Source organism: Rhinocladiella mackenziei, assembly GCF_000835555.1.
Source record: "Rhinocladiella mackenziei CBS 650.93 unplaced genomic scaffold supercont1.5, whole genome shotgun sequence".
In the NCBI taxonomy this organism is placed as follows: Eukaryota; Fungi; Ascomycota; class Eurotiomycetes; order Chaetothyriales; family Herpotrichiellaceae; genus Rhinocladiella; species Rhinocladiella mackenziei.
In genome coordinates, this window is record NW_013550600.1 from 1,728,461 (window position 1) to 1,750,266 (window position 21,806).

Consider the following 21,806-nt stretch of genomic DNA (forward strand, 5'->3'; position numbering starts at 1 on the left):
AGATAAATCAAGGGGACGAAGTCCTCGAGGGCATTGGTCAGACCAGAGGTACAGACATGGTGCTATCGGCAATTACGAAAGCATTCAGATGACATCATTGTGGCAGATTATAACGGATCGGTGATGAGGATACATTTCGTGGCTGAAATGACACGAGATACTGCTCTTTTCAACCAAACTCTGCCCCAGACAGGCTTCTTTATGGCCTTTGACTAAAGTCATAGCTATTTCCAAAGCCTCGGTCGAGGTAACTCCCAAGCACTTGATCCTCGCCGACAAAGTGGGCCCTGACATCCAGATCCTTCACGCCTCCTACAAGGGGTTTGATTTCTTCCGCCAGTTCCAGCTTCATTGGATTCCGATACCAAGGCGCAAAATGAACTGTGGCTCGTTGGCAAAAGGGTTCAAAGGACGGAGAGGGCACGTTCTTACTCATGGCCAGCATTATTCTCACATCGTCCGAATAATTCGGCATTCCAGCATGCCAGAGCCTCAGGTCTCGAACGATGACGCTTCCTTTGGGAATGAAGGGCTGCGTCGGCGGATTCGTTTTGGATCTCTCCTCTAGAAGTGCAGCACGAATTCTCCCGGAGGCTCTCTCGCCGTGCGCTCCTTCTTGCGCTTCGATTCCGAAATCCTGGTGGGTTCCGAGCCAGACTTCAGTGGACCCGTTTTCCGGCTTCATGTCGATCAGGGGAACGTTCACGACCAGTGCGAAGGGGTGGTCGGGGTGTGCGAAGTCCGCGTCAGAATGCACTGGTTGTCTTTGTGGTGGTGAGTCCGCAGTAGCCGGCATCGCCGAGTTTCCGGAGCAGAAGGTCAATTTGGGACGAGGACCCAGGACGGCGGATGTGATTTGAGTGGCGATTGGATCTGAATGCGAACATGGTGATCTGTATAAGTAGCTCGACGAAAAAGAGAGGGTGAGACACTGCTGGGACTTACTTAGGAAAATCTCGGGATAGAAGAATTCCTTGACGGGAGGCGCATCTTGTTGTAAGTTCCCCTTGTTGTAGTTGAAAGGGCTGTTTTCCCCTCGGGATCGCAAGTATAATGCATCAGCCACCATTTTCGTGTTCAACTTGTCCAGAATGTCTGTCTCGACAGCATTTTGCACCACGACCAGGCCATCATGTCGTACTTGACGCACCGCTATTTCGAGATTTTGTTCACTTAGTTGACCCTGTGTTCTCTCCGTCAAGCTGGCGCGGATAGATACCGGTTCTGCGTGTGGTGAGGGGGAAGATGTGAACGTTCGGATACTCTTGAAACCCAACAAGTTGAGTATTCCGGATGTGTGTGAGAGGCCACTGGAATGCCTTAACAGTGAAACCATGCTGTTCAAGAGTATTCAGAGTGGACTGGGATTGAATGAATCAAGTGAAAGAAGAGAAGAGATGTAGGGCCCCTCATGTTTTGCGGCAACCACTCTTCCCCTACTTATCGCTTTTCCAGGACTTGAAGCTGCAACGATGTTAACTGACATTACTTCAATACCCGAGCTTCGGCCAAATTTGTCGAAAGAGGGAAACCGGTAGTCGCCGCAATGCGAACCCCCCCGCATTCTCAATGTCGGTGAAATAGCTATTGGGCCGCCTTGAGTCGACTCCAGCTGAGCCTGGCGCAGCCTCGCGACATGCTAGGGAGAAGAGAAACAGCTGAAGAGCTGTCGTGTGGAGAGCACGCGGTTAAGAGTGGAAGATGAAGTTGAAAGAGTAGTCCTGCATTCATCCTTACAACGAGAGGCTCGAGTCTTTCTTTTATCCTAGCTAGGCCTGCCCAATCAAGGAGAAATCTATTCAGGAGGCCGAGGGTCACACTCTAGTCAGGCATCACTGACGTTGACATTGGCTGCCATCCTGTCTATCATTCATATTACTCTCCCTCGTCCAGCAAATAGGAGGAATTTCCGAACCAATCACATCAGATCAGACCGAATCGCCGCTCTCGTGAGCGTGATGTACATCGGCCCAGGATTGCGAGATCTTTCCCTTTCTGTTGTCAAATGGATCAAATTGAGTGCTTTGAGGGCGGCTATAGTCGGTACCCCATTGTGGGCGTATCCATGGCATCCTCTTACTCTGCTGCTAGTTTTCTAGGGTTTCAGGGGCTGAGATGGAGCACTCTGTACATCTACATGAGCCTTCTTGGAGGACACTTACAGGCATCTTCCGTCCGGGTGCCTAAACGCACAGGTGGCTGACCCAATCTCCGGCACAAGCTGACTACCATTGCCCAGCCTGATATCTGTTGGCCAGTCACGTGATGCGTTGCCTTGGCAACATCACGTGAGGCTATTTGGCTTAGAACAACAACACATTCCTTCTCTAGACTCCACATTCTATCAATATCTGCGGGTTTGGCTGTTCATGAGACCACAACAAGGTCAGTCGGCCATTTGCTTCGTGAGCGCACTCAGGAACTTCGCATGCAGCTTCTACCGCACCTGCACAAAGTGGTTACAATGACGAGAGGATTTGACGCATTGATGGTCCATGACAGATGACCAAAACATGGAAAACTAAAAAAGTCTTGGGCGTGGTTGCAATCAGCGTTCGCTTCTTGGGTCTTCTCTGTGCCGGACGAAAGTGTACCATGCGCTAGCGGAATCGGCTAGGATTGCTTTAATCCATCAAAAGCCTGATTATATTGCTCATTACAGACTAGGGGAACTGTTCCTACGTCGGAAGGCCCTTCTTTGCACGTGGCAAGGTGGTACTTTCTCAGGAGGAGAAGCGATTCTTTGGACGTGGGAGCCCAAAGTGATCCCGTAATGTCGTTCCTTCGTAATCGCGACGAAAGATACCACGGCGCTGTAATTCTGGTATGAGCCGTTGGGTAACGTCGTCTAGCCCTTGTGGCAGGAATGGGAAAGTGACGGTAAACCCATCAGCGGCCCCCTCGGCCAGCCAGGTACCCATGTCGTCGGCGACCGTCTCCGGTGTCCCAACAAAAGCAAGGCCGGAATAGCCCCCATAACGCTGGGCAAGCTGTCGAACTGTCAGGTTTTCCTCCTTGGCGAGCTTCAAGACTGAATCACGGCTGGTTTTGCTCGCATTGGTTTCAGGTATATCCGCCGGCAAGGGGCCATCGGGGTCGAAACCGGAGGTATCAGTCCCCAGCGCGATCGACAGAGAGGCAATGGCGCTATCGTAGTGGACCAGGCTGTCGAGTTTCAGGCGTTTCGATTTGGCTTCCTCGACCGTGTCGCCGATGACGATGAAGGCGGCCGGCAGAATCTTGAGATGATTGGGATGGCGCCCCGCGGCGGTCGCCCGCCCTTTGATGTCTGTATACAGGGCCTTTGCGGACTCCAGGTCTCGTGGCGAGCAGAATACAGCTTCAGCCGTCTCCGCGGCCAACTGCCTTCCTGGCTCGGATTGTCCAGCTTGAACGATGACGGGCCAGCCCTGGACGGGCCGTGCGATGTTCAACGGTCCCCGCACCTTCAAATCGTCGCCCTTGTGGTTTAGGACGTGCATTTTCTCTGGGTCAAAGTAGATGCCGCTCTGCTGATCGCGGACAAAGGCATCATCTGCAAAGCTATCCCACAAGCCAGTGACGACATCATAAAATTCGCGGGCCCGTCTGTAGCGGTCACCGTGTTCCATATGCTCATCCCGGCCAAAATTTTTGGCGGACTCTGGGTTGCCGGTCGTGACGATGTTCCAGGCCGCTCGGCCGTTGCTGAGATGATCCAGCGAGGCAAAGCGACGGGCGATATGGTATGGCTCGTCGTACGTGGTGGATGCCGTGGCCGCAAGACCAATTTTCTCGGTCACGACCGACAAGGCCGAGAGGAGAGTAAATGGTTCGAAAGACGTCACGGTATGGCTTCGCTTCAGCGCTTCGACCGGCATGTTCAATACAGCTAGGTGATCGGCCATAAAGAAGGCGTCAAATTTGGCCTCTTCCAGCTTCTGAATGAAGGATTTGAGATGAGTGAAGTTAAAGTTGGCATCTGGATAGGCGCCTGGATATCGCCATGCACTGGTATGCAAGCTGACTGGCCGCATGAATGCCGTGAGGTGTAGTGACTTGGGCTTGGACTCCGACATGAGTGTGATATATTCTAGAGTTTACGGGCAGCGAGAGCATGGTCAATGGATGCGGAGCGAGACAAAGTTCCTGAGCGTACTTGTATATATGGGAGCGAAACTGGCAGATGGATCACTTATCACCGCCATGATGACAAATGCGACAAAGCTGCGATCGTATAGTCGTCCAGTGGTTGTTCTGAGAATGGTCTGAAGGTATAATCTCATGTTGCGATCACGACATCGATGGTCACAGCAGGCGACGTGGAGTGTTTAAGAAAAGCCTCAGGGGGCTCCGAGAGTACCTACGAGTTTGGGGGTGGCTCGGGCCCTTTCGGGGGTAACCATCACCTGTACTTCTGTGCATAAGATCGTCCGATTCTTCCCTTACCCCCCGCAATTTATGAACGTTCATTGACCGCCTTGAATTCTGAAAGATTTCCAGATCTTCTCTGGATCTACTCTCCACTCATCTACTCATTTTACTTGGTGACTTCCTCTACCTGCTCTTGGACAACATCCTTGCTCTTTGTCCCGTACGCCTCCGCCGGATCAATGCCACTTCGAACCACAAGCTTCTCTTCGATGCCGAACAAACGACTCATCTCTTCTAGGGTGCGCCCTCGAGTCTCGACCATGGCATACCGTACGAAGATGAATGCCAGGACGCAAATTCCAGAATAGATGATGTACAGACCCCATCCGATGGCGTCGCCGATCGGAGGACTGGCCTGGGCGACAATATAACACCCGGCCCACAAGCTCATCGTCGATAGTGCATTGCCCTTGGCTCTGTACGTCACCGGAAAGATTTCACTCGCATATGTCCACGAACCGACGCCCCAACTGATGTTGAAGAAGATATAGAAGAGATATGGGAAGACAATAATGGCATAATTCCCCGCTGCACCAGGGTACTTTTCGGCGTGCCACTGAAGAACTGAAGCGGGAATGAGTTTCGACCGACACCGGATGGTCTGTGAACAGCTTACCTGTTATTCCAATCATGGCACACATCATGCCAATCACCCCGATCTGGAGCCAGGTTTTGCGACCCAGCCTGTCGAAGGCATAAATGGGAATCCACGCGAAGATAAAAAGTACAATCCCCACCCCTCCTGTGGCGAGGTTACGAGTGTGCGCGCTGTCGATCCCTCCCCTCTCGTATAGAGCAGGCGTGTAATATAAAATCGAGTTGGTCCCGGTAATCTGTTGAAAGAATTGGACGCCTGTCCCCAGCAGGGTCACCCGGAGGACGGGCCAGCGGAACATATCTCCCCACGACGCCATCGTGACGGCTTTCTCGAGCGCGACATTGTCGGCAATTTCCTGCATTTCCTGTTCAGCTACTTGATCTCCATGAAATCGAGCCAGAACTTCTCGTGCACAGGCGTGTCGATCTTGCTGCACCAACCACCGTGGACTCGGTGGCACCCATACCCAACAACCAATGGCGAGAATGGCCGCCGGGACAATTTGGATGGCCAGAGGAATCCGCCACCAGTCTGGAGTCTTCAGGTATGCGAAGCCATAATCGAGCCAGAATGCAATGAGTTCCCCTAAACACAGGATCATCTGCTCGATGCCGATGATTCTCCCACGGAGTTGCGCCGGGGCAATCTCGGATACATACAGTGGCACACCGGCCGCACAAGCACCCACACCATATCCCAGGATGATGCGACCCACGGCGATGGTGGGGACATCATACGAAGCGGATTGAATGAGGGCACCGACGATGAAGACCACGCTGGCTATGGAGAGCGTTCGTTCTCTTCCATAGTGGTCGGCGAGATATCCAATACTCATGGCGCCGACAAAGCAGCCAACATCGTACAAGGAAACGACGGCACCAGTGACCCAGGAATTTGCCGGCTTCATAAGGTCGATCCATCGCTCATCGGCCACTATCACGCCCATGACACCTTGATCATAGCCAAAGAGAAGGGCACCGATGGAGACGAACGCCGTGACGAGATAGACATGGACGAGATTGGCTGGTCGAGGTTCGTCGGCACTGCGGTTGAATGGTGGCCGAATGAGTTTGGTCTGCTTGACGGTGAACATGCTGAAAGGGGATTTGCCGCCTTGCGGGGACAGTGCAAGACGGTGACCTGGTTGAGCACAAGATATCCCCATGGGACCGAGAGGCCTTTAGTACCCTTGAGACGGACCCATTGTCGGTATCATGGTAACTCTCCGCTGCGGATTCGACAAAGGGGCATGTTTGTTTGGAGAAACCCCGCCATGCAAAGGGTCGATCGCCGGAGCTTTCTAACCAAATTCTGTTCTGAAAAGGCTAGTCCGCCAGCCTTGCGGGGAGTCGTTTCCCCCAGGTTTCTCGGCGACGATTCGCGGGGCGCGACGTTACTTGGGATGATGGTGGTTGTCTTCCAACCAATCCCAACATTTTTCCAGCTGCTTTCTTGCGACCGAAGTCGGCCAGCCGTTGCGACTCTCGGTGTGAATGAGCAGATCTCGAAGCAGCTTTTGTTCGGCTGGAGATTCAAATCGATCGCCAACTACGACCGTCATGATGAGAGTCGACGACAGGAAGACTGGAGACTCACATAATGCAATCGCCATGCAAGCGACAAAGCTTGCTGGAGGCGTCTGGACATTCGACAAAGCCACTCCGCACAATTTCCTCACATCCTCTTTGGCAGCTTGCTGCATATCCTTCAACGCCTGTTGATGAGCGGGTCCGACTCTCGGCAAGGGCTGATGGACAATCAGAAGCAAATGGGCCATTTGTATGTATTGCCAGCCCATCACTTGATGATATTGTCAGTCGACTCGTCCGGAAATCTTGCCGACGACAAATACTTACCGTGACAGTCCATGTGCAGGCGAATTTCTGGAAACGACTCAGACTTTCTACCTGCTTGCTGATATACCGGCTCAAACCCGGCGGGTCGCCGACTTTTCCAGGTTTCGACTTCGTCCAGCAGTTGATGATACTCGGCCACATTGGCCACTTCGTCTCCGAAAACAAAGTCTTGAACCTTGCCACAGAGATATGTCGCTCTCAGCGTCCATGACCAATCATCACCAGATTGCGATGAGGGGGCCATCTCCGGCAGACGCAGTTTGAATGGTCTTTGGATTGTCAACGACATGAAGATCTCCTGTCGAAACGCGGCCCAGTAACACGCTTTTCTCAACGGTGTTACTGGTGAAGGTGATTGAGACCGGGAAGCTGTGATAATGGCTTGAGTACCAAACAAATGTCCTTGAGGATCGGATCCGACGATGGAGACTGCGACCGGTTAGTTCCAGGAGCCAATCGGGGGACACACGGCGCCAACCGTCCATCTCTTCGAGAAGCCTCAAAATCACGATAGCCGCTAAGAGCTCGTCATCTCTTGCGGCCGTGCTATCGCCCAGTCGAGGAATCAATGATTGAAGACAATCATGATAGTAACGGTCGGCAATATATGGATCACAGTTTCTGGTTCGACTCCGATGTCTCGCGGCCAGTGCGAGCATGGCATTGGCCAACATGGCGTTCCCACGAGCTCGGAGCGGGACATCATATGTGAAATGTCGATGGATGTCGCTAAAATCGAAGAAACATGAACAATGGTCGATGAAATATCTCATCAATTCCGCGCCCTCTCTCGTCGCGAATGGTGAGCAAGAATGATTTCTTCGGGGAAGACCACCATCGGGTATTTCTGGTGGCTGCGCGGGTGGTGGCCCCTCCGTCACCGACGTCGTTTCTGTGATCTCGGGAGATATTTCTGCGTTCTTTGGAGGGCTGATGGCATGAACTTGATCCGGAAAATTCGACTGACTTGCACCAAGCCGTGCATCGTCCGCCGTCGAACGGTGGCTCCGCAAAGACGGAGTCTCATCCACGAAATCCACTGGTACCTTTATCAATTAATGACTCTTCACAATTTCGACGAGTCAACACCACCTACCTCTCGGTGGGACCGAGACCCAAGTTTGCACATGCCCTAACGTGACGGCTTTCCATGCATTTCTACTTCCGTACTGCCTCCTTGGCGTTCGGACGCATTCCCGATTCCCTTTTTGACATCGTCCACATCTGGGATATTGCTCGTCACCTAATGTAAATCAGCTCCAGGTGACATGACCACAAAAAGGGTAAATGACACATCACATTTGGCATGTTTCTCCCGACAAGACTGGCAGGACATATTGTGGAGGAGAAAGGCGACAGTATGGGAGGGAAGACGACACGGGCTTTTATTGCCCCTTTCGAGGTTTCTCTTGGGACAGAGCGGGGAAAGATTCCCTCTTTCGGATGCTATCCGACCGATCGGGCATCTTCCGATGTCGATCAAAAAGTCTGACGCATACGCAGCCGACTCCGACTCCCTCTGTAGAGGATCCTGGATGGGGGTGGGGTGTTCACTGTCCTGGAGGATTCGGTATTGATTCTTCTCTTTATTGCATTTCTATTTCATCGTCGAACTCGATATTGGTCTTTTTAAAACTCTGCTGGATTTTCAAATAGACAACATATCAAGCGAATTCAAAATGCCTCACGCCGAATCGCCTGAACCTCAATACCCATCGGGGGAGAAGCTTTTCGTGAACGACGGCCCATTGACACCCGAGCAATACACGGACCTGAGATCCACGACACTGGATACTCCCATCGAAGAAGCACGCCGCCGATACGAAGAAGACGGCTACCTCTTCGTCAAAGGCCTGCTCCCTCGTGCCGACGTCCTCAAAGCCCGAGAAGAATATTTCCGCCTTCTCTCCCCCAGTGGCGTTTTAAGACCCGGCACCAGCCCCGTCGACGGCATCTTTGACTCTTCCAAGGACAAACTCGATTTCCCCGGTATCGGGGCCGGATTTGCGGACGCCAATGGCCGACCTACCGGCCCTCACCCGGAGATTGCCAGCATGTTTGTCGACTTGGCGCTCAAAGCACACACGGAACCCTGGTACAAAGAGGACTTTTGCAAACATCCCGCGTTGCGAAACTATATTTCCCAATTAACAGGTTGGGGCGACGACACGTTGGCCATCAGACGTACGCTTCTCCGAAATAATACGCCAGGTAACAAGGCCATTGGCGTGCACTATGACCAGATCTTCCTCCGATGTGGAGAAGATACGGCAGTCACGGCGTGGGTGCCGATGGGCGATATCTCCAGACAAGGCGGAGGTTTGATCTATCTTGAACGGGGACATACGTTGGGTGCCGAGATCGAGGAGTCCTTTACCGCCAAGGCGAAGGCCTCGGGTCTTTCCGACGAAGAGGCGAAGAGCGCGTTCAACAAGAATATGATGGATGGTGGATTACTTGCGGATGGACCTGCAGAGTTTGCAAGACAGCACGGCCGACGATGGTTGGTGACCGAGTATGAGGCGGGCGATGTGGTGCTTCATAATGCATATGCGGTAAGTGTACACGTCCCATGTCATCCCATACTGTTACCTTGCCTTTCCTTTCTTTCTTCTGTATCGACCTGAGTCGTCCGTGGGTATGTGGTGCCTTTTGCTAATACTTTGTGGTGGGATAGATCCACGCCTCAACAATTAACCATGATCCAGAGAACAAAATCCGCCTAGGCACAGATTTGAGGTTTGTCAATCAATCCCGCCCCTGGGACACGCGGTGGGCAAAGGATTACACTTTTGACGATGGAATCTAAAGGAGGAGAGACTGCGAAGCAGTGGCCAAACGCGCATGATAGATGCCAGTCCCCTTCTTGCTTGACCTGTCGTCATACTCGGAAAATTGCGACCCCCGAGTCCTATATGCTGTAATCACCATCGTCCAATCCGGACAACAAGAGGTCCCAACACGTCTCCAGGACGCGGGAGCGCATCCACATATTAGCACCAGGATGCAGCCAGGTGTTTGTACCACAGAATTACTTGGATTCTGTTCATCCTTAGATATACTTTGTCATGATATACGGAGTTGGCAGCATTGGCCGATATACAGAAATTTGAATGGCTATTGCATATCCCGGCGATACTTGTCTCGATCCAGTTTTCTCCCTTTTCTTCTCCTTGCCTCTCAACGAATCGATATGCCTAATAGAGCCTCGTACTAACCACGTCTGATTTTGCCATCTATTCACCGACCTCCGATCGAGATAATTGGTGACGGCTCATTCTCCGAATCCTAAAAATGTACTTTGAAAGTCTGGCATTAGAACAGCAGAAAGCTGGCGATGGCCTTGAATTTGTCTTCTTCATCGTCGTTAGGTAGATATTCATCGAAGAGATTTCACTCTTCCGTGTCCCTGCGCCGTCACTCTCGAATGGAGCAAGTGTGGTGCACAGTAAGAGTTCTTCATGCCGTGGGAGGTTGTCCACCCGTTCAAACTTGAAAATTAAAGAGCCTGTCCTCCTCAACAGATTGAGCTTTCCTGTCAAGAAAGGTCCCGATGCTCTGGCGCAACCTCCCCCCTCCCACCCCACAACAACCCAAAACAAAAATAGAGAATCCTGCTATTCCATAGCAGCGTTCTGGACCTTTAAGTAGTATACCTGCTAGGGCGTAACACTTCCATTCCAGCACTAGCGTTTCCGCGCCTCCATCGTAGAGATAATTGCCACGAGGATATTATTGACTTTGAGGCCACGTAAAGCAAAAGTTCGTCGGGTCACAGGATTGATACAGTCGAAAACCTCGGCGCGAGACAGATCTGCGATCTTCTCACAGCATGCAACACAGTAGAAATCTTACGGATGTTAGTTTCGCCCAACACTGAGAGAAGTCAAGGACCTGAATTATGATTGGACGATCGTACCGTCGTCGGCCTGTGCTATCCAGTATTCGCCTGGTTGAATGGCGCTTGGGCAGGATGGTAGCCTGCACTTTAGGAGGGACGTGTTGGCATTCCCCTGTGATTCTGGCCAAGACGCCAAGGACGGCGCCTTTAAAACGGCCACAATTGTTCGTCTTGAACACACATTTTCACACCCCGTTGGATTTAGCCTAGTCACGTGAACCGCAGCTTTCGTGGCTTGCGCCTCACTCAGATAGATTCAATTCTCTCAAACCAACAGGACACAGTCCAGAGGACTCGAGTCTGACTCATCCGAGCTTCTCGGGTTTCTCGTTCAATCACCTGTTCAGGCTCTCCAGTGGATCAGGCTTCAAGGGAGAGGGTAGACTCTTATTCACATAAGACGAGAAGCTGGGGCTCTGTGAGACCGCGGCGTGGTGCCTGCGTAAAGTTGACTAGGACTCCAGGACGCTTATTAGTATGCATCCGTCATACTTCGTTGTTGGGAGGCCTCACTAAGGACAAAGCTGCCACACCGCCACAACTCAGCCTCACGTTGATAGAGACCTCAGTCCTCCTCAGGAGGCCGCTTCTCCTTGTGGTTCACATTCATGGGACATTACTGTAATGTGGCGGTATACATTAAAAATCCTCAACAGTCAACCCTGCTCCTTTCTCCCTCGCCATCTCAATCAACTCCTTTGCCATGACCAGATCCATAATCCCCAACCCGACACATTTGAAAATCAAATTCCCTTGCCCTCCCAACGACTCTTCACTAATTACATCCAGCTCGCCAATCTCGACCAGTTGCTCCTCCGTCACCTTCGCCCTAATCAACTCTCCCGCTTCCCCTAAACATCCTTCCTTCGTGTCCACGTATATGCGCCGCCCCTCACCAGAAAGTATCGTCTCCGAATCCACTTCCTGCATCGCCGGTTTATACGAGCCTATCAGTCCAATGAATCTCCTCTTGTTGGTCAAGTAACTGTGAGGGAAATGGGGTACCGTCGCCGGGGTACAGCCAAATATCACATCCGACTCGGCAAGTCGTGCTTGAAGGCGTGTGTCAAAGTCTTCTGCTGTCCTGAGAAGCAAATTGAACGCGATGCCAGGGTACTTTCCCCGGAGAGTAGCGAAGAGTGACTCCAGCCGTCGTGGCGCATTGCGGTTTATGGCGGTGACGCTTTTCACGTCGTCGGTGAGAAGAAGAGCTAGTTTGATGTGCTGCTCGGCTTGGCGTCCGGCGCCGAAGATCACGATGTTAGATTTCGGGCCCGCATGGCGTACGAAGGGGATCATGACGGCCAGCGCGGTGCGGAAGGCCGTGACTTCCTGGGCGTTCAGGATGCCCAGTAATTCGCCGACCGGGGAGAAGACGTTAATGCAGCCTTTCAATCCATCCGAACTGATGGTGACGACTTTCATTGCTGTGGTCGTAGTAATGGAGCATGGCATGAAGAGCGTTGTGTTCCCTAGGGACGTGGTGATGACATGGCGCTCGGGTTGGTGGATTGGTTGGACTGGTGCTGTGGCACCAGAGGTTTTGCTTTGGGTGTAGGAGCGTAGGATGTCATGCAGACTATGTAGGAGGCGAAGACATTCTGGTCGAGTGAGATGGGAGAGCAGTGTTAGGACATCGTGTTCTTTTAAGACCAGCATCGCTCCATTCGTATGTTTTTTCTTGGAAGGGGAAGGGTAACAACCAGGGCTTGGTCATCTACGCTCTGCGGAAGGCTTTGCCGTCTTTATTGTGTCGAATCCTAACATCGTTTGGCGTTCGAGATTTGGCAGAAAGGTTGATATATCTTGGGTCGGATTTGGCCGACAGACGATATCTTTCCTTCCCCGACGTCGGAGTTGCAACCAGTCATGTCCTGAGATTACTGATGGCATTCCTGATAATCAGAACGGGTGTCTCAATTGAGTTCAATGATCAAAACGAGGTCCATCTATCATAGAGGTGAGTTGCCAGGTTTTATTGGAGGGAATAGATGAACGATACTCATATCGCAAACACCCAACACAATCAAACAACATTATTGTGACAGACAACACACTCAAATATTCTTCGTGACCCCCGGTTGGATCTTCTCCAAAATCTCCCTCAACTCATTCCAAATCTTCTCCGCTGTCTCCTTGCCCTCCTCACTCCGGACAAAGGGCGACAACGCCCCATCATCGATCTTCGCGTCATCTATATATTTGCCCTGCGACTCTGGCCCGGCCCCGGCAGCTGCCACCAACGTCCGACTGCCCGCCTCGGTCGAGCGCGCGAGGAAGAACTTGAAGATTTCCATCATGATGGGCGCGTCACGCGAGAGTTTCGAATGACAAAGGCCCGGGTTAACGTAGTTGAGAATCACCCCGGAGCCGGCGAGCCGGGGAGGGATGGTATGAATAGTCAGCAATTGGAGCAGTTTGCTCAACGGGTATCGATCCCTCATGTTGGCCTTGGACGGGTCCCTAATGAGCTCAAATACATTGGGGGCCGTCCTTTCGAGGAATGTGGTGTGGCCGTGGGCTCCGCTGGAAACGATGGTGATGCGGGGTTCGATCTTGTATTCTTTGGCCGTGGCTTTGAGCTTGGGTAGCAACAGGAATGCGAGGAGGAATGTACTGATGACGTTGACGGTGATGGAGCGTTCGTGACCTTCGGCAAGTTTGAAGTCGATAGCTGCCATGCCGGCATTTTCGAGCAGGACGTCAATACGAGGGAGGTTTGACGCACGAGTCGCCAAGGCTTTGACTGAGTCGAAGGACATGAGATCGAGAGGCCAGACTTCGATCACGGATGGGGCGCATCGTGTGGTCTTCTCAATGTCCTGTTTGGCTTCTTCTCCGGCCGCGGTGTTGCGGACGGCGAGGATCACTTTCGAGGCTCCTAGACGAGCAAGATGACGGGCTGCTTCTTTCCCCAGGCCGACATTGGACCCTGTCACGATGATGGTCTGCCCGGCGAAAGATTTCGTGGGGTATGGTAACCTGACGAAGAGTTGGGACCATAGGAAACCCATTGGGGCGGGAAGGCCCAGTACAGACTCCGACAAATGATGTACGGTTGAAGGTATCAAAGAGGATATTCAGCGGGTGCACAACGATGAGATGTGAAGTTCAGGAAGCAAACAGGTCCATTCAAATAGGAATATATATACCCACCTGCCGCCTGCGCAGCCAGATGGATAACTCCGAACAGCCGCTTGGAAAGGACGGGACAGAACTGTCTTAATGCCGTCATTATGAAAATCAGTGAACTCTACCTGGCTCTTCTAGCCAGTGAGAAGACGCTTGACGAGGCTTCAGACCCTTGAGGTCGAGAATCTATTGAGTTAGTATACCTACGCGTGCCGGCTGTTTGTATGGTTTAGTCCCACGCGCTATACCGTCTCGGGGGAAACCCTGCGAGAAATCCGGTATAGGAAGGGGCCAGGGCACATGATGGGCTGCTGGGCGCCAGGACGAAAGAAACGTTCGAGAGTATTTTTCTTAACTCCGTCCTCGTCATTGTATCTGCAGTTTACCGTACGGACCGAGATAACGCCCATATTATGGGGATGACCTGCCGTTCCCCTTGCCTAGAGCGGTGTTCTAGCACTGGGAGAGGAGTGGACTCCTTGTTCCCCTTCTTTGGTAAGGCGGTCGATGGAGATGGAAGCCCGGTGAAAATGGAGTTCGGCAATCGCTGGCTTTGGCAGAGCTCTCGTGGTTCGTTGAGCACAGGCTAACATCACCCCTGTCAAGTGGGTCCACCAAGCCTGAGCTTCGCAGCCGAATTTTTCCTCATCACGGGCTTTCATGGCGAATATGAGCTTGACCCAGAAGCTTCGTCAATGTGACACTCGATCACTGAGATTAGGTTTCACCAATATGGACACAATGATATGAGGCTTCGTCAAAAAGAAAGAGGAGAGTACGTGGCTGGTTCGTTCGTTCATAGGTAGTCGACCAATGAATGACCTGTTTGATGACGGTGTGAAGTTGGAATATATAAAGGTAATGTCACCACCCACTCGACATCAGTCCTCGTTACGCCGACACAGCAGTCATCTCTGCCCGCTCGTATCTCTTCTATGCCACATCGACGACTTATCACGTCAAGTCAATTTTAAACACTCAATGACATCAGATGAAGCCAGCTGGACGGCAAATCAAATAACAATTGGCACAAGAAAGGAAACCGGGCACTTTGAAGCTGCCAGAAGAAAAGAATAGGATTGCCTAGTTGCACATTTGGATGATGGATGAACCATCTGAAGCTCTACCACTGTTTATATCTCTGGGGTTCCTGAAGCATATTCGCCAAAGTTGAAGACCGGGATATACCTGTCACATCGACATAGAGATACACCAATGTGGAAATGACTAGCACCTATTTCCAAGGATGAGAATCGTAAAGGTAGGTACTGTGAGTGCTCATTAAAAAAGGAGAAAAAAAAAAATTGCTGCCGTGATCTTCATCGGACGCCTTATATTTTTCCTTTTCCCCAACCCCATCCCCTAAAAGATCTTCCGGGACAGACAAATCCGTTTATGCCAAGGGCAATTCGGTACCGTTGCGGCTGTAGACGGTCAAGCCCGTATCGATACCCCAGGCGATGTTGTTGAATTCCACATACATGTCGGCGATCTGCTTCTCCGGAGTGATTTCGAACAAGTTGAATCCGTTGATGGGGAGTTGCTTGGTGCCAATGCCCGTGAACTTCCAGTACCACAGGACGTTGGTACAGCCGGCGACCATGACCTTCATTGTCTCAATACCAGTGATGGAGGGAGCGAGGAGGACACCTTGGATGTAGGATGCTTTACCAGAGAAGGTGACGGCGCCAATCTATGTCAAATTAGCTTGGAGTGTTGGGATCTGGGGGATCAAGAGATTTGACGTACGGGGTGACCGGCAAGCATGTTGATGGAGTCGGATTTCTCGAAGAAACCATCGGCGATCAAGGCTTGAGCAGTGCTATTGGAAGCGGCAACATCGGGGTGATCGAGGACAGAGGCAAACTTGGAGACAATGTCTTCGGCATCGACTTGAGTGAGGCAGGTGCTCTCCGGGCATTTGGGACCAGCTCCATGCCAATCTCTCCAACGGGGCATGGCAGCGGCCGTCGAGGCCAAAGCCAACGGTGCGAGGACACTGAGGAACTTCATCTTGCTGATGAGTCGCGTTGGTGAGCTTTTCGGAGCTGGCGTTGAACGAGTGGAGGAGGTCGGCAGAGATATGTAACGAGTGACTGGAGTGAGTTTGGCAGAAAGGAGAGATGGTCGCGAAGATAAGTGACGTGAAAGACATCTCTTGGTGTCAGGCAGACCGTTTGAGTTCTGGTGACAGTTCCAGACGTTTTCGTATTCCCAGCCCCAGTCTGGACTGGCGGCAAAAAAGAATTATTGGCATAAACTAAGCTTGTTTGCAAGAAGCCGCCTCTGCAAGGTACCGGGCCTTGTCCCGTCGTCTTGTTCTAAGCCACGTTGGAACGCCCGCACGAAGTTTCTGGTCGCTGCTGTTGGTGGTATCTGGCCGGATGTCGGTGGACGTCGGTGGATTCAGCTGCCACAACTCCCGTGATGTGACCGCAGAAGGAAAAAGTCGAAGCAGCTAGAGATGGTCGAAACCTTGCCACCGAGATCAGTTGGCAAGGCTGCCGAGTGGAATGGGATTACCCCCAGGTTTGCAATTTCCTGGTGGAGCCCATCCCCGAGTATAACCCTGAATCATGGGTGCGATGAGAAAGCTTGCAACTTTTCAGGCCCCGTTGATGTCGCCGGATCGGAAGGCAGCCGAATAGCAGATCCTGCTGGAGACTAGGGGAGAGGGCCAGTTTGAGCTTGTTTGGGGGCGGTTTGTCTGGACCACGTGAGACAACGGTTGAGGAGGCGAAATTAGAAGGAGTTGGCATCTCCGGGCATGATAACCGAGCCCAACGAATGATATGCAGAATCATAAATTTGTCCATCTTTTAGACCGTCTTAGACTCCTTTTGGTCCCACGGAGCTCCCTAAACAGAAAACGGTGACCCTGGACGAGCCCCTTGGCAAATGCAGGGGGACAAGTATCTTAGGGTTTAGGTTTACATGTTTTGGCCCTTGAGGCCCGATCAACTTACCAAATGAGGCTGAAAGATGGAGAACTTTCATTTGAGTGAGCCGCCTCGCAGAAAAATCGTACCTAAGGAGGGATATTCCCCCCCTCTTTCGACGATTCTGATTGGTTTCGATTCCCTCGTATTCGTCTGATGAGTGAGGGGATTTTGTGTGATGATTGATCTTGTCATTGGCAACTGGTCTAGGTTCGTATTTGTTTCTAGCAAAAAGAAGATTACCAAGATGATCCTGTGGGAATATGGCCAGATTTTCCGCTGGTGGTTGTGGCACCCCCGGGCCGAGGCTGGGCTGACATGCGACCCGTTCTCTTGTCCAGGTCGATGAGCCCTCATGATCTAATGATGATTCTCAGGTCTAGGTGCCTTGCCCTTTCACGGTCGTGGTTCATCACCGTGAGAAGGCAGGGTACAACTGATATCCATGTGCGGTGAATCATATTGAAACCTATGCCTGTACGTGGAATCAAGACCTCTCCGTGTCTGGCGCCACTTGCCTCAGATGAAGGTTCAGTCATCTGAAACTGTCCGACTGTCGTCTCCTGATTCGCTGGATCGACTCCATCGGAAAGTGGGAATGGGGTTTGATGATGGGGAAAGGCAGTCTGGGATCACACCTGCTCCCATTACAAGGAATCGATTTCCACAGCGGCGTGAACGGTGATGATTGCACCACGTTCTTTGCCCTTCGTTCAAGGCGGAGTCCCATTCGTCTACCCTGTTGGAATCCACACTGCTAACCGATCCCATTCGGGCCGTTTGCTTTCCGTAGCCAGCCACTCAGCGCTAACTCCAAGAACGATCTCAGACCAATTACCGTTTCTGTGAGGACAGCTGGAGCTGTTCCACGTTATCGTGGGGAAAGAAAAGTCGACATGAGCTCGCTCAATGAGTATGGTCATGCTTTATTGTAACCGGCGTGACACCTAGAAACGGATTCTTTTGTCTTCTCGATGGCGGAATCTACGAGGAGGCCGCTGGGGCCGTTCAAACCATAGAATACCCGACAAGTTGAGTTTGCAACATTCAGATCCGCGTAGCTGGGTCATTGGTGGGAAGGTGACCAATTTCAATACGGGCCCGAACTCATTGGGGCGCGAAGGATTCGATGATGGTGGGCCAAAGAGACGAGCCGGGAGGACGTTGAGTCACACAAAGAAGCGCTCTGTTAGGAAAGTCATCACGTTCTCGCTAACTGCTTGTAAGGCCTCTGATCGACCAAATAGGGTCCTACTATTCAGAATTTGCAGCCAGTGAGGCTGGCAGGAAGGAAATCAAGACGAGGAAAATCCTTTGGGCACAGTCGGGTTCAGTATAGCGGCGTGATCGGCCCAAACTCTTTTCATTTCGTATCATGGCGCTTGTTGACGGCGTGTGCAAGTGATCCACGTCGATCTTCAAACTCGCAATCTCGGATCTGCTCTCCCAAGTTCTCATCTCTACAGTTCTTCTTTTTCTGCCCGCCATGTCCTGGACCCCAAAAAGCGCATCCGGTGATGTGGATCATTTCGCTCCAATGTCGACAAGATACCGAACCGAGACCTTCCCATTCCGACGTGCCATTTCACTTCGTTCACTGGATAAAGCTGGTGACAAGAGTGATGCAGGTCGTGTAGACCATGCACACTATTCCCAATATCATCAATGCCATATCGCCTCCCTTGGCCCATTTGGATCGCGCGACGCCTTTGTAATGCAGCCAGGGGGGATAAATGTACACCAGGGGCACGCAAGCGAATGATCCGATCAATGCCACGAATCGGTCCAGGTTGCTGGCGCCCAAGATGGAGACCAAGGCACACAGAGCCATAAGAACGGTTCGAAATCCGTTCTTCTTCCATTTGGTGAAAGTGTTGATTTTGCCGGAGCGACGACCGAAGATTTTCCCCTCTAGGATCCGCAGCGCGGGGAAGAGTTGCACGGGCGTACCAGCCATTACGGCCAGGGCATACAGAAACTGCACGGCATTGACGAATTTATTGTCTTGAGGGAAGTTGGATATGACTTCGATCTTGGTGGCGGCGCCGAAGGTGGCGTAACACAGGACCCCCACCGACGTGAAGATGATGGTGATGATGAGCATGATGACCCAGAGAAGCGGTTCGAATTTCTCCGGGTGTTTCATGGATGATTGAATCGGGAGGATGAGACCGATACCCTCAAAGGTGAAGATGGCGGCCCCGATCGTCAGGGTATACTGCTGAGGATTGAACAATTGAACCGTGTCATCAATCCCATGGTGGGCCAGACTGGCAATGTCGTAGTAGAAGATGTAGCTGATTCCCAGGAGAATGAAGATATCGGCTACCAATGCCGCCGGACCCAGTTTGGAGATATTTCGGATGAAAGCGAGTGGAATCAGGACCACCAACTGCAATGCAATCAAAATGTTGGCGGACAAGGGATTCCCGCCTTGACTGACGGCGTCCAGAGCCGAGTACAGGTTTTGAGCCACGAAGACGGTACCCGCACACACAAATCCCAGCTGTGAGATGGTGACCGATCCGAGAATGATCGCTCTCATTCGCCAACCACCAATGGCTTCACCAAGTTCGCCATAACCGTTCTTCCCATGCGCTTGCCGACACTGCAACAGAAGGTGGAATGCGATCGTGGTGACGATGGAAACCGTCAGCAGCGTGATCGAGGAGAACAAGATGCCGCCATTGTTGAATGCCTTGGGTAAGAACATGATACCCGTTCCAATGAAAGCCTTGAGCAGGGTGAAGAAGGTTTTGCTCATGCTCGCATCTCCCTTTTTCACGCCGGCTCTCGACCGCCCTGGGCCCAGAAGCGGCCTGGTTTCCGTGGCGGGGCGGCCTTCCTCATCTTCGAGATCCTCCAGTGCCGATTCATCTTCTGAATCCTGAAGGTCTTCTCCCGCAAAGCTTCCATAGAGAGAAAGAAATTCGACAAAGTTCTTGGTTATGGGGATAACCGCCGGGTTGAAACGGCCGTGTTTCTTTTGAACAAATTCTCGCCGAAATCCTCCAGGAGCCAATTGCTCAGCTACCGATAGATTGTTGGCAAACGCAGGGGACGGCTCGTTGGGGTGAGAGAATGTGGCGGCACGTTGTTGTAGTTTTCCTCGCCGGTGAATTTTGTACAGGTCCCGGTGTATGTCTCCCCCGTGGAGTTTTAGAGATGATTCTGCTTCGGGCTCCGCCGATTCACCGGGGGCATCTTGTCCGTCGGTCTCCCCATCTAGACCGGCCGTATATCCCGACGGTAGGTGTCTCGATATCACGCGTGCTGCTTGTTGATCTTCGGTGGAATTGGGTATGTCAGCCATGATGCCGGAAAGTCGAAGAATTCAACGCGTAAAATTCAATTTCGACCATCACATAGAGGGCAGAAGCAAGGTAACAAAGGAGAATTGGAAGCGATGAATCTCCCCATGGAAGGGAGACTCTCGCTCTGACAATGATCGGACGCCAGGATGTCGAAACGCGGGGTGATGGATTCGATGGTGGATGAGAAGGTTGGAACTCTCTAGAAGGCCAGGAGAGAGGCTTTTAACGTCATTCCATGATCGACAGCTGGGGTCAGGGGTTGTAGGCGACGGCAACGCTTCTGATTGGGGGCAACATGAAAGTGGAGTCATTCCGAAAAAAAGCAATCAATTCTACCAATATTACGACGACACGGTCTGGTAAAATATAGAATTATGACGCAGTAGCTGAGGACAGCCATTTTCACAAGGGGGGGCAAGTTGTCACGTGTAATGCTAGGCCTAGTTGGGACTAGCCCACTAGAGCATCCGTTTAAGAAGAAGACACAGATAGATCATAACGACTGCTTCAGTCAACCTTTGCCATTGCGGTATTCCCTTGCTCCTTTCCTTCCCCTTCTCGTCCCAGATATGACAATCTGAGTTGTCCAAAAAAAAAAAAAAAAAAAAAGTCCTGGAGAAGCGTCTACTGTGAACTGTAGGGGCCCTTGGCGCACATACAACCGACACACTGCAGGAATATCAGGTTTACTGAAGCCGGAGATCTTCAAGGAACCATGAGATACAATTTTACGCAAGGCGTAGGGAAATCTCCCGCCGCCTTGAGCGGTAAATGCCGCCGCTTTTGTCTGTGCTCTTCCCTCCATGCTAAGAACGCTAACCTTGTGCTCCTCATTAACAGATTTGCTTCCACGAGCCAGCATTGTGATGAGCAGATATTACCCCCTTCGGAAATAGGGACGGGGCCGTTGGCTCTTTGAATGAATGGGTGCATTCCAACCCTATAGCGCTGGCCATAGGACCTCGAGTATGTGTAAAGAGGGTGAAGCAAGCGTCAGCCGGTACCCATCGGAGAAAATAAGGGAGCATTATATTGGAAGGGAGAAAAATGTTTGCAATGACCGTGATCTAAAAGACTCTATTTAGAGAACGCGATTGACCTCATAAATCCTCCTATCACCATGAAGATCACCGAGCACACCGCGTCGACTCCGTCATTACACCCGACGGCCGGCATCCTGGCCAGCAAGATGCCGATGAGGTGAGAACGGTCATAACCCACCCGATGGTCGAGGCATAGAATCAGAGACGGGCGACCCTTTTCTCAACCTTGCTCAGACAAGTGCACCCCTTGGAGATGGACAACATGCCATTGTCGGGGCGATTGAAGATGGCTGATTGATCAGCAGGACCTTCCAGCAGAAATCTATCCATGACCCCGGAGTGACGAGGTTGTTTGTCTGGCAATGCCAGACGAATGAGGGGATCGTGGTAGGCGCACGAGCGAGGGGAGTTGGATATCTTTCCTGGGTCCCACAACAGTGCCGGAGTATTCTGCTTATGGGCCTACAAGCCTTGTCAGCAGCTTGCGAAGGATACTAGGCCATGAGACTCATATACAGGGGGCTGGATGCTTGCAGGCGAGGATGTCTTCGCTTTCGGGGATGCCATGGGCAAGGCCTAAAAAATTCAAGATGGAGAATGGAAAGTCAAG

General features: G+C 51.8%; 9 protein-coding genes across 9 annotated transcripts; 1 reads left to right on the plus strand and 8 right to left on the minus strand.

Moving 5' to 3' along the window:
* Positions 1-199: 199 nt before the first annotated feature.
* Z518_07103 (uncharacterized protein) lies at positions 200-1,336 on the minus strand (the record flags this gene model as incomplete). Its single annotated transcript, XM_013415232.1, has 2 exons — positions 200-873; positions 946-1,336. 2 exons carry the CDS (start codon positions 1,334-1,336, stop codon positions 200-202), a joined length of 1,065 nt encoding a protein of 354 aa, XP_013270686.1.
* Positions 1,337-2,723: 1,387 nt separating this feature from the next.
* Z518_07104 (uncharacterized protein) lies at positions 2,724-4,058 on the minus strand (the record flags this gene model as incomplete). Its single annotated transcript, XM_013415233.1, has 1 exon — positions 2,724-4,058. One exon carries the CDS (start codon positions 4,056-4,058, stop codon positions 2,724-2,726), a length of 1,335 nt encoding a protein of 444 aa, XP_013270687.1.
* A 461-nt stretch (positions 4,059-4,519) lies between these two features.
* Positions 4,520-6,104, minus strand: Z518_07105 (uncharacterized protein; the record flags this gene model as incomplete). The annotated part of the gene is made up of 2 exons (XM_013415234.1): positions 4,520-4,977; positions 5,030-6,104. The coding sequence occupies 2 exons, from the start codon at positions 6,102-6,104 to the stop codon at positions 4,520-4,522; spliced, it is 1,533 nt and encodes a 510-aa protein (XP_013270688.1).
* Positions 6,105-6,404: 300 nt separating this feature from the next.
* On the minus strand, positions 6,405-7,996 carry Z518_07106 (uncharacterized protein; the record flags this gene model as incomplete). Its single annotated transcript, XM_013415235.1, has 5 exons — positions 6,405-6,559; positions 6,608-6,811; positions 6,868-7,296; positions 7,346-7,913; positions 7,964-7,996. 5 exons carry the CDS (start codon positions 7,994-7,996, stop codon positions 6,405-6,407), a joined length of 1,389 nt encoding a protein of 462 aa, XP_013270689.1.
* A 550-nt stretch (positions 7,997-8,546) lies between these two features.
* On the plus strand, positions 8,547-9,676 carry Z518_07107 (uncharacterized protein; the record flags this gene model as incomplete). The annotated part of the gene is made up of 2 exons (XM_013415236.1): positions 8,547-9,422; positions 9,545-9,676. 2 exons carry the CDS (start codon positions 8,547-8,549, stop codon positions 9,674-9,676), a joined length of 1,008 nt encoding a protein of 335 aa, XP_013270690.1.
* A 1,731-nt stretch (positions 9,677-11,407) lies between these two features.
* On the minus strand, positions 11,408-12,223 carry Z518_07108 (uncharacterized protein; the record flags this gene model as incomplete). The annotated part of the gene is made up of 1 exon (XM_013415237.1): positions 11,408-12,223. One exon carries the CDS (start codon positions 12,221-12,223, stop codon positions 11,408-11,410), a length of 816 nt encoding a protein of 271 aa, XP_013270691.1.
* Positions 12,224-12,825: 602 nt separating this feature from the next.
* On the minus strand, positions 12,826-13,782 carry Z518_07109 (uncharacterized protein; the record flags this gene model as incomplete). Its single annotated transcript, XM_013415238.1, has 1 exon — positions 12,826-13,782. The coding sequence occupies one exon, from the start codon at positions 13,780-13,782 to the stop codon at positions 12,826-12,828; it is 957 nt and encodes a 318-aa protein (XP_013270692.1).
* Positions 13,783-15,293: 1,511 nt separating this feature from the next.
* Positions 15,294-15,913, minus strand: Z518_07110 (uncharacterized protein; the record flags this gene model as incomplete). The annotated part of the gene is made up of 2 exons (XM_013415239.1): positions 15,294-15,593; positions 15,650-15,913. 2 exons carry the CDS (start codon positions 15,911-15,913, stop codon positions 15,294-15,296), a joined length of 564 nt encoding a protein of 187 aa, XP_013270693.1.
* Positions 15,914-18,433: 2,520 nt separating this feature from the next.
* On the minus strand, positions 18,434-20,152 carry Z518_07111 (uncharacterized protein; the record flags this gene model as incomplete). Its single annotated transcript, XM_013415240.1, has 1 exon — positions 18,434-20,152. One exon carries the CDS (start codon positions 20,150-20,152, stop codon positions 18,434-18,436), a length of 1,719 nt encoding a protein of 572 aa, XP_013270694.1.
* Between the last annotated feature and the right edge of the window lie 1,654 nt (positions 20,153-21,806).